This window comes from Megalopta genalis, chromosome 1 (assembly GCF_051020955.1).
Source record: "Megalopta genalis isolate 19385.01 chromosome 1, iyMegGena1_principal, whole genome shotgun sequence".
Taxonomy (NCBI): domain Eukaryota; kingdom Metazoa; phylum Arthropoda; class Insecta; order Hymenoptera; family Halictidae; genus Megalopta; species Megalopta genalis.
In genome coordinates, this window is record NC_135013.1 from 8,720,417 (window position 1) to 8,732,457 (window position 12,041).

The 12,041-nt window shown below is 36.2% G+C and overlaps 1 protein-coding gene across 1 annotated transcript in view; it reads left to right on the plus strand.

Annotated features, from left to right (window-relative positions):
• The window catches only part of LOC117228789 (DOMON-like domain-containing protein nahoda), a 106,587-nt gene that overhangs the window by 14,766 nt on the left and 79,780 nt on the right, over nucleotides 1-12,041 (plus strand). The window contains exon 2 of the mRNA XM_076528576.1: nucleotides 6,740-7,131. Within this exon, the coding sequence (XP_076384691.1) occupies nucleotides 6,957-7,131 (175 nt within the window). The 5' untranslated portion in view covers nucleotides 6,740-6,956. The remainder of the gene's footprint in view (nucleotides 1-6,739; nucleotides 7,132-12,041) is intronic.

Sequence of the window (12,041 nt, forward strand, 5' to 3'; positions counted from 1 at the left end):
ATTGTCCCTCAGCTTGTAAACAAAGATAGCCAACTTGGGAAGAGGGGGGATTTTATAGTTGTTGACAATCGACAGCTATAAAAACGCAAGGCTCGAATAATCGTAACTTCTCTCTTCCAAAATTGTCCACTTTTGTGTACAATCTGAGCGTCGATTAGGAAGAATTTTGCTGTAACATGGATTAGTTTCATTCGCGAGAGGGTGAATTCGATCTGCAAAAGGATCGATATTGACTGCAAAGCCACGGTAGCAAGATAAACCGCGTCAACTATCCTTCATTAAACGTCAAAAATGTTTCCACGGTGATTTCATTCCTCGAACATTACTCATAAGTCAGCTGGGTCCTCAATCTCAGTCAATGACTAATCCATAATTCGCCAGTGACTGCGGCGAAATAGACCGTGGACTTTATGCACCTAATACGACGCCAATGAAATCCAATCCCTTGCAGACGGTATACCAATTGAAGACTTATGTGTTGCTACAATATTCTCGGCTCTTGAAGATTATTGAAGGAAGGAACACGTGTTCACTGTTGTTCTTCGCAATTCTCTCAAATGACTTGAACTGCGGACAGAACGCCAACTTAGAAAAATAATTACAATAATTCTTGAGTTATGAAAATTATTGAAATTTGAAAATACATGCTCGTTCTCACTGTCGTTCTTCGCGATTCTCTTAAAAGTCTTGAACTGCGGACAGAACGCCAACTTAGAAAAATAATTACAATAATTCTTGAATTAAGGTAATTGTTGGATGAGGAAATACATATCCATTTCCACTATCGTTCTACGCGATTCTCTAAAAAGACTCGAATTGTAGACAGTACGCCAACTTAGAAAAATAATTACAATAATTCTTGAGTTATGAAAATTATTGAAATTTGAATATACATGTTCGTTCTCACTGTCGTTCTTCACGATTCTCTTAAAAGTCTTGAACTGCGGACAGAACGTCAACTTAGAAAAATAATTACAATAATACTTAAATTAAGGAAATTGTTGGATGAGGAAATACATATCCATTTCCACTGTCGTTCTACGCGATTCTCTAAAAAGACTCGAATTGCAGACAGTACGCCAACTTAGAAAAATAATTACAATAATTCTTGAGTTATGAAAATTATTGAAATTTGAAAATACATGTTCGTTCTCACTGTCGTTCTTCGCGATTCTCTTAAAAGTCTTGAACTGCGGACAGAACGTCAACTTAGAAAAATAATTACAATAATACTTGAATTAAGGAAATTGTTGGATGAGGAAATACATATCCATTTCCACTGTCGTTCTACGCGATTCTCTAAAAAGACTCGAATTGCAGACAGTACGCCAACTTAGAAAAATAATTACAATAATTCTTGAGTTATGAAAATTATTGAAATTTGAATATACATGTTCGTTCTCACTGTCGTTCTTCGCGATTCTCTTAAAAGTCTTGAACTGCGGACAGAACGTCAACTTAGAAAAATAATTACAATAATTCTTGAATTAAGGAAATTATTGGATGAGGAAATACATATCCGTTTTCACTGTCGTCCTTCACGATTCTCTTAAAAGTCTCGAACTGCGGACAGAACACCAACTTAGAAAAATAATTACTATAATTCTCGAATTAAGGAAATTATTAAAAGAGGAAATACATATCCGTTTCCACTGTCCTTCGCGATTCTCTTAAAAGACTCGAACTGCAGACGGTACGCCAACTTAGAAAAAGAATTACAATAATCCTTGAGTTAAGGAAATTATTGAAAGAGAAAACACATGTTCGTTTTCACTTCCGTTTCCCACGATTCTCTTAAAAGACTTGAACTTCCGACAGAACAGCGATTTAGAAAAATATCAACAACAATTCTCGACCTATGAAAATTATTGAAATTGAAACTGCATGTTCGTTTTCACTTCCGTTTCCCACGATTCTCTTAAAAGACTTGAACTTCCGACAGAACAGCGACTTAGAAAAATATCAACAACAATTCTCGATCTATGAAAATTATTGAAATTGAAACTACATGTTCGTTTTCACTTCGTTCGTTCCTTTCGATTGTTCATCGCGATTTTCTTAAAAGACCGAGAAATCCTTGAGAATCTCTTTGCATTGTTAAACGCTTCACGCAATGCTGTACAATGTACCAGTCCGAAGTGTAATATATTGGGTTGGGGAATAAGATCGTAGCGTTTTTATATTTTCTTTTATTTTACAACGATTTTTTGCTGTTCGACAAAGTGTATAATATTCATTCGATAGAGCTCTTTCTGCTCTAAAAAACTGTGCTAATCGTGTTTTTGAGAAATTTAATTTTTTATTACTTTTCAGGCTTAGAAATGGAATATCCAGGAGGTAAAAAGCAACATTTTCGACACCTTCTCTTCTTCGCTTTTCATCGCGGCTAAAAAGCTGCTGAAGCAGCCCGGGACATTTGCAACGTATACGGAGAAGGTGTTATAGACGAGTCTACAGAAATGGTTTGCGAAGTTCAAAAATGGTGATTTTGACGTCGACGACAAGTCCCGCAGCGGAAGACCTTCCGAATTCGAATTTAACCCAGGCTCCCAATTTTTCGGCAAATCCCATTGAACGAAGATGATTGAGAATCGTTTTATGATCGCAGTTCATTTTTTCGGCCAATTCACGACTTGTTCGGTAACCCGTCCTCCTTCAAAAGTGCTTCGAGACGCTCTTCGTCGAATTCGGAAGGTCTTTCGCTGCGGGGCGTGTCGTCGACGTCAAAATCGCCATTTTCGAACTTCGCAAACCATTTCCGTGCCGTAGACTCGCCTATGACACCTTCTCTATATACGTTGCAAATGTCCCGGGCTGCTTCGGCAGCTTTTTGGCCTCGATGAAAAGCGAAGAAGAGAAGGTGCCGAAAATGTTGCTTTTTACCCCCTGGATATTCCATTTCTAAGCCTCAAAAGTAATAAAAAATTAAGTTACTCAAAAAGACGATTAGCACAGTTTTGTTGAGCAGAAAGAGCTCTATCGAATGAATATTATACACTTCGTCAAACAGCGAAAAATCGTTGTAAAATAAAAGAAAATATGAAAACGCTACGAACTAACTCCCCGACCCAATAATTGTTCCCGTACGACGAACACGGTCCGACGATCGTCGAGTTTCATGCACCGTGCTCGACAGCCTGCTATAATAATCGTTCCCGTCCGCTTATCTCGATGCGCACGCGTCCTTTGCCTTTGTCCTTTCCGTTTTCTCACGTCCAGTTCGCGCGTTTTCGTGTTCGCGACCTTCGTATCGAACGATCCACCGAAAAACGTTCCCTATTTCTGCTTTTATACCCGACGTTCTCCGTCGACCTTTCTTGTTCGTTCAAGGATCCGGCTTTATTTTCGTCGATTCTGTTCCGAGACGGATAAGGAGGAGGAGGAAACGAGAAAGAAGGAAGTCGCGTGCGAGTCACGGTGTCGTCCTTCCGTTCGAAGGACCGTTACTCACCTCAGCGATGATTGATCGATAGCGTTTGCGGTCGCCGGTATTTCCAGGCGGATCTCGAATTCAGAAAATTACACGGTTCGGCGGTGCGCCGTAATTCAACGAGCTATTCATTAATTCTTGTTATTATCGGGACGCTTTTTCACGGATTCGATCGGTGGCCAGAGGTTAGCTCGCGTACGCGTTCCTGCTGTTGATGGCTGGCGCGAATTTATTTCGTTCGGAATTACAGTAAATTCTCTCTGATCGACGCTTAGCTTGAAAAGGAAAATGGACGATTTGGGGAGAGGATTATTTGTTTCGGAAGGCGATAATCGAGCCTTGCGTTTTGTTTTTATAATTATCGACTGTCGACGACTGTAAAAACGAGCCGCGAGGCTCGAATAATCATCTTTCAAGATAAATAATACTCTTTTCAAATTGTCCATTTCTGCTTCCAAGCTGAACGTCAATTAGGGAGGGTTTTCTGTATCGAGCGGACTGTTTTATAAACCACGGGTTTGGTCAGAAATTATCCTTCTTTTTATTAGAAATTAATCCTTTCGTTGTCACCTTTTAGCAGCACAAATTAATTCTTTCGTAGATTGTATTCACCTGTTTGGTAGTTTTAGTGTTAAAGTCAGTTTTAGCATTAATTTAAATTAGTATTAATTAAGTAGTATTAATTTAATTTAGCACTAATTTAATAGTTTCAGTACTGTTAGAAATTAATCCTTTCGTTGACACCTTTTAGTAGCACAAATTAATTCTTTCGTAGATTGTATTCACCTGTTTGGTAGTTTTAGTGTTAAAGTCAGTTTTAGCATTAATTTAAATTAGTATTAATTAAGTAGTATTAATTTAATTTAGCATTAATTTAATAGTTTCAGTACTGTTAGAAATTAATCCTTTCGTTGACACCTTTTAGTAGCACAAATTAATTCTTTCGTAGATTGCATTCACCTTTTTTAATACTCCAAATTAACTTTTTTATAGATTGTACTCACGTTTCAGTGCTCTAAATTAATTCTTCTGTAGATCTTGTACACCTTTTTACAAATAAGATTAACGCTTTGGCAGTCCTTCTCATTATCTTGGAAACGATCTTCACTCTTCTGCAAATTAAATACACTTATTTGTAATTACTTGAAATTATTTGTAATTATTTGTAATTATTTGTAATTATTTATAATTGTTTACAATTATTTATAAGTATATATAATTGTTTGCAATTATTTATAATGGTAAAGATTCAAGTAATCAAGTTCGAATTATTTTATAAATAAGTACATATAAATTCATAGTTCTATAATCTAGTTTGAATCATTTTATAAACAGGTATCTGAATTCATCATTTGCGATCTAATTCGACTTATTTTATAAATAAGTATCTGAATTCATATTCAGTTTAAAAATTCGATAAAAGACGGTCGACTCTGATCGGTAAAACGGTTAAAATTTATATAAAATATAATCTACAGATGTATCGATTTTAACGAAACTACCCTAATCGCGCGTATTTAATCGTGCCGTGTCGAAAATTGTTCGAACACTTTCGCGTACAGATTTAAGAATTTCCACGACCCACCGATCCCAAGCCTCTGCCTGTTTTTGAATTTCGTTATCCTTTCGCGCGAACGAATGCAAGAAAGCGAGCCGAAAGTAATCCACGTTTTATCGATCGTCGGAATTCCACGCAACAACAATTACCTGGCCGCGGCCCGCTAACAAGGAAGTGTAATTAATGTTTACTTAAACGAAGCGTATTCCTGTTTTTCCTGAACGATGTTAAAATAACCATATCGCCAATTATGCAACAAGTGTTTCGCTCTTCCCATTATCGCGTATAAACGACGGGGGCATGCGCGCCGTGCACTTTCTAAAAATTCTGCGAATTGCCTTCACCGGTCTTCTCTAATATTCCTATCGGTCGAAACCGAGCGTGCTGCCGCGGGTCCGTTCGTTCGGCGAATATTAAGCGTTCGAATGGTGTCGCGCGCAGGTGGCTCGACGTTTATGCAAGATCATAAGCTCACGCGCAATGTAATAATTTATGCAATCTTAGCCAATCGGGTTGCCAAAGAACGAGTTTCCACGAGTCTCGAAAACTGGCCTTGAATTCGTAGAGCACGCGTCTCGGTTACGCCAACTTTCAGCACCATCGATACCAACATGGCGGCCATCCGAACGAGAGCTATGCTTCTCTTCGGTTTAATTAAATACGCTCTCTTGAATAGTAGAATATGCTTGGGTCTGTTATGTTTTCGTTCCGTGCCAGTTATTTTACTGAGATTTCTAAAACTATTTTTTGCTTTTAAAATAATGGAATTTAAGGATGTTATATTCCGTTCAATTCATTTAAACGACTGTAATTAGAGAGAAATTTTCTATGAAGATCTTCTCCCTTGCAATTGGTGCAGGAATTTTGGATAAAGCGAGTCTGCAAATAAAGTCTCCGAATAAAGTGCAGGATTCTGCGTAGAAATTCGCAATCCAACAATGCATCCGAACGCGTTATTTTCTTTGAAAACCAGTACAAAATGTTAAGGCATCATACTTTTTCGAAAAAGCATTCCAAATCTTTCTGTAGCACTAAAATTACCGAGTCGGTTAAAATAATCGATTTCTTATTTTTCATCTAAAAATCGATGAAATTATAGATACTGTATTATAGGAAATTGTCGAATAAATTTCTTAATCCAAGTATATATATCCAAGTATATTATGTAATATATATAATATATATATTTAGTATAATAATATTACAATATAATATATATATAGTATAATAATATATAATAATATATATAATAATAATATAATATATTATTGTATTATATATTATATATATAATAATAATTGTCGAATAAACCTCTTAATCCAAGTATATTATGTAATATATATAATATATATATTTAGTATAATAATATTATGATATATATAGTATAATAATATATAATAATATATATAATATAAAAAATATTACAATAAAAATTGTGCAGAATCTAAATAAATTCAGTCACGTCATTATTAAGATCTTAAATTATTCAATAAGCTGTTAAAATACCAAATAAAGCATTAAACCATCAGATATAAGTTATTAAATAAAGTGTTAAAATATTAAATAAGGCATTAAGAAATTGAATAACGGGTTAAAGTGGCGTGACATTCGCGCGTTACCGAAGCGCATATTTCGATCGGGCAGCGTGTCAAGATATTCAAGAGCGTTTTCTTGCCGTTAAAGAGGATAAACGACGATAAAACGTTCTGAAGGAGACAAACGAGCTAAGAATCCGCTTTTTCACGTTGCAGGCTGGCCTCGCCGAGGCGGAAGAAGTTAATCAACGAGGGGTGCCCATGCCGAGCGTCAGGAAAAATCAGCAGGAGGGTCTCAGGCGCGCGAGAGGAAAATTCTCAGAGGGAACGACGAGCACGAGGAATTCAGTGAAAGAGTGGTGTTTGTGAGCGAGCGAGCGAGCGAGCGTGGCCGAGGCTGGACGATCGCACCAGAGCACGTTTCCGCCAGAAAATGTCGTCGAGAACGTGTTCGACGGTAATCGCGGGACTGATCCTGCTGGTATTCACCGTGATATCGTACAGGGGAGTGCAAGGACACGTCGCCTTGACTTTTCCGCGCGCGAGGAAGTACGATCTGGACTTTCTGGACAACGCCAGGACGCCGGGACCATGCGGAATGCCTCGAGGTGAGCTCCACTTTGTGACAATGTTCAGTTATAAGTATAAATTACGGCGTGCAATATTTATAATTTTATTTATTTATAATTGTCCGAATTGAGCGTTTGTTCGAACAACGATTATCCATTATTTGGCTGAAATTATTCTATTTATTTAGTCGAATAAAGAATTATACGAATAATCAGATAAAGAATTGTACAAGTAATTATAAAAAGATAATAAAAATACAAATATACAAATACAAATAATTATACGGATAATTATACAAAGCATTATTCGAATAAAGAGAGAATTATACAAAGAATTATTCACATAAAGAATTATTCAAAGAGTTATTCGAATAAAAAATTATACAAAGAATTATTCGAAAAAAGAATTATACAAAGAATTATACGAATATTTGTACAAAGAATTATTCGAATAAGGAATTATATGAACGATTATACAAAAAATTATTCGAATAAAAAATTATACGAATATAATTATACAAAGAATTATTCGAATAAAGAATTATACGAGCAATTATACAAAGAATTATTCGAATAAAGAATTATACGAATAGATGGAATAAATAGACAGAATAATGTATGACGAATTATGCGAATAATTTGAATAATTTTTTATTCGAATAATAACAAAGAATCATTCGAGCAAGTAAACTATTTGCATATTTATACGACAGCATCGAATAAGATAGCTTCTCACACCATGAAGCTCTCAAATGAGAACACGGTGCATTCGTTGTAGACGCGGTTGCGCTGCTTACAATGAGTACCCTAAGAATTGCTAAACACACCGGCGATCCGAAATTAAAGGATCGATGAATCTCGGGTGAAAGGTCGCCGATGCCGAACCTGTCGCAATCTCGAAGAATGAAAAATCGGACAATGAATCTGGCCTACGGCTCGTTCCGTAGGGTGAAACCACGACTTTCACTTCCTTCGGTCGTATTTTTTTTTCTCTCGAAGATGCTTCTGTATTAGGAAATTAACGGTGAACGATGACCTTTTTTGCTGCGATCATTTCAGAGACACGTTTACGCGTTTATAGGCTGCGAATCATTTTTCTGACGACGATTTAATCCTCGATTCGAAGACGGACGACTATTCCACCGTTTACGGCGGCGCCGTGAAATTTGATATACGACGTTTTATTGTCGGTTTTATATCGCCGTTGAAATGGAAAGTGCGACGGTGGAATCGCGGTAGTCAAAATCGGGCTTGTAATGTCGCGTTCGGAATGTGATAAAACGGTAACAGAAAAGCGTTGTATCGAATTTGATCGATTCATTGCGGCGCGAATGGTTCGATCCTCGATCCCACGGTAATTCGAGCCGCGTGTACAGAATTTTGTCTCGATGTCCTTCTATAAATGTTAGAGGAACAACTAGAAACAAACCCGACAAAAATTGTTCGCATAATAAAATATTCTGATATCGTTTCGCATACAATATTTACGCGTTTATCTTTTTCTTATTTATTTTATTAATTTATCCTTCTATAAATGTTTAAACGAAATCAAAGCGGTCGGTCGATCGTTTTTAACGCGAGATTCGACGTGCTTCGAGTTTTCAGATTAAACTCCTGTACTCACGAATGAGTCATAAATAATCGGATAATCGAGTCGTTAGAGGAACAACTAGAAACAAACCCGACAAAAATTGATCGCATAATAAAATATTCTAATATCGTTTCGCATACAATATTTACGCTTTTATCTTCTTTTTATTTATTTATTTTATTAATTTATCCTTCTATAAATGTTTAAACGAAATTAAAGCGGTCGGTCGATCGTTTTTAACGCGAGATTCGATGTGCTTCGAGTTTTGATATTAAACTCCTTGCCAAAACTGTAACGAATGAGTCATAAATAATCGGATAATCGAGTCGTAAGAGGAAAAACTAGAAACAAATATCGTTTCGCATACAATATTGATGCGTTTATCTTTTTCTTATTTATTTTATTAATTTATCCTTCTATAAATGTTTAAACGAAATTAAAGCGGTCGGTCGATCGTTTTTAACGCGAGATTCGACGTGCTTCGAGTTTTGAGATTAAACTCCTTGCCAAAACTGTAACGAATGAGTCATAAATAATCGGATAATCGAGTCGTAAGAGGAACAACTAGAAACAAATATCGTTTCGCATACAATATTTATGCGTTTATCTTTTTCTTATTTATTTTATTAAATTATCCTTCTATAAATGTTTAAACGAAATTAAAGCGGTCGGTCGATCGTTTTTAACGCGAGATTCGACGTGCTTCGAGTTTTGAGATTAAACTCCTTGCCAAAACTGTAACGAATGAGTCATAAATAATCGGATAATCGAGTCGTAAGAGGAACAACTAGAAACAAATATCGTTTCGCATACAATATTTATGCGTTTATCTTTTTCTTATTTATTTTATTAAATTATCCTTCTATAAATGTTTAAACGAAATTAAAGCGGTCGGTCGATCGTTTTTAACGCGAGATTCGACGTGCTTCGAGTTTTGAGATTAAACTCCTTGCCAAAACTGTAACGAATGAGTCATAAATAATCGGATAATCGAGTCATAAGAGGAACAACTAGAAACAAATATCGTTTCGCATACAATATTTATGCGTTTATCTTTTTCTTATTTATTTTATTAATTTATCCTTCTATAAATGTTTAAACGAAATTAAAGCAGTCGGTCGATCGTTTTTAACGCGAGATTCGACGTGCTTCGAGTTTTGAGATTAAACTCCTTGCCAAAACTGTAACGAATGAGTCATAAATAATCGGATAATCGAGTCGTTAGAGGAACAACTAGAAACAAACCCGAGAAAAATTGATCGCATAATAAAATATTCTGACATCGTTTTGCATACAATATTTACGCGTTTATCTGATCTGAGAATTACGAAGTACGGCACGCTATTATTTTTCTCGGAGCGACGGTTCTGCGCAAACCTTGGCCTGGTTGCAGTCAGCCTATGGCAAGGCTGAATTGGTTGATTATTGGCGCACGATACAGGGACATCGGCTCCTCTAATAAAATTCTAGTCCATAATACGCTACCATATCGATGACACTGAACTGCTGTTACCCTACAAACTGCTACGCTAATGGAATATCGACGGCCCGTATATGTCAACGAAACTAATCGGTACACCGTTGATGGACTATCGATGAATTAAATACAGACACACGTGGTGTTGGCAATATCGTTATTATCATGCGAATTTGGCAATACTAAATCGAGATCTGGCACGCAACATTTCACCATTGTTATTAACACGTTAATACGGACGGTGTCCTTTGACCAAGCTGAAATATTAATTGTTGTTGCGTTATGTTCGTGCGAACATACGTAGGATGTAAGAGAGATCGAAGTATACTCAATGGACTTTAACTTTTCGATATGATAATTATGTGCTTCGACTCTGTAGACCGTTTGGGAGCAATCATTCAATAATGAACGTGTTCATAACCTCGACATCGTTCTGGCAATTTATGCGCATTGACACCCTTCGAGATAGACGATTCTGATTATTATGAGATTGGTAATGTTCATAAGTGTTTTGTATACCTTTATTTATTAATTTTTCTGTTGCACTGTCGGACGGAGTTTCTGCAATTTTACTCCGAACCGAAATGAACGAACTACGATTTACTAGCATTGGTAACGCTTAGGTCCATTTCAATCTTTACTTGTCAATTTTTTTGTTATATTTTCGAAGCCACTTCTACTATTTCATTCTGCACCGAAATGTATGTTGCCAATTATTTTTATATTTTTTTATATCTATTTTTATATTTTTATTTTATTTTTATACTTTATTTTATGCTGCCTGTCGGTTTTTACATTACATTTTCAAAATGGTCCATTCGAACCTCTGCTATCGCTATTTCAATATCGCTATTTTATTTGGAGTCAAAATGGACCCTGACAACTGGGATCAAAGATGGCGTGTGAAAAAAACGAGAGCATTTAACACTGTTGGCAGTAACTCTTGGGTCAGCTCGAACATCTGTTGATCAATTTTTATATCATATTTTCAAAACAGGCTTAGAGGTACATTCAAATATCTGCTTATCAATGTCTGTATCACATTTTCAAAATGGTCCGTTCGAACTTCTGCTTATCAATATATTTCTATCGCATTTTCAAAGTCACATCGCCAATTTTATTCTGAGTCAAAATGGACCTTGGTAACTGGTAATTAAAAACGTCTGAAAGAACAAGAGACCATTTACCATTATTGATGGTAACACGCTTAGAGGTACATCCAAACATCTGCTTATCAATTTTTGCGTCACATTTTCAAAATGGTCCGTTCGAACCTCTGCTATCGCTATTTCAATATCACTCTTTTATTTGGAGTCAAAGTGGACCCTGACACAACTAGGGATCAAAGAAGACGTCTGAAAAAAACGAGACTATTTAATACTGTTGGCATTAACTCTTAGGTTCACTCAAACATCTGTTTATCAATTTTTATATCACATTTTCAAAACAGGCTTAGAGGATATATTCAAATATCTGCTTATCAATTTCTGCGTCACATTTTCAAAATGGCCCGTTCGAACCTCTGCTATCGCTATTTCAATATCGCTATTTTATTTAGAGTCAAAATGGACCCTGACAACCGGTAATCAGTTACGTCTGAAAAAACGAGAACACTGTTGGCAATAACTCCTAAAGGTCTGCTCAAACATCTACTTATCAATTTTTGTATTACATTTACAAAACGGTCTCTCCAAATCTCTGCTAATCAAAAAATCAAAAATTATTTCTATCGCGAAGTCACTTACGCAATTTTACTCTACCACAAAATAAAGATCCTAACAGAAATCGGGAGCCAAAGATGAACTCGCTGAAAGAACTCGCTGGCACCACGCAAAGCTAACGAAAGAGAAGAACCAAAGAAGTCCACACCCAACGCAGACG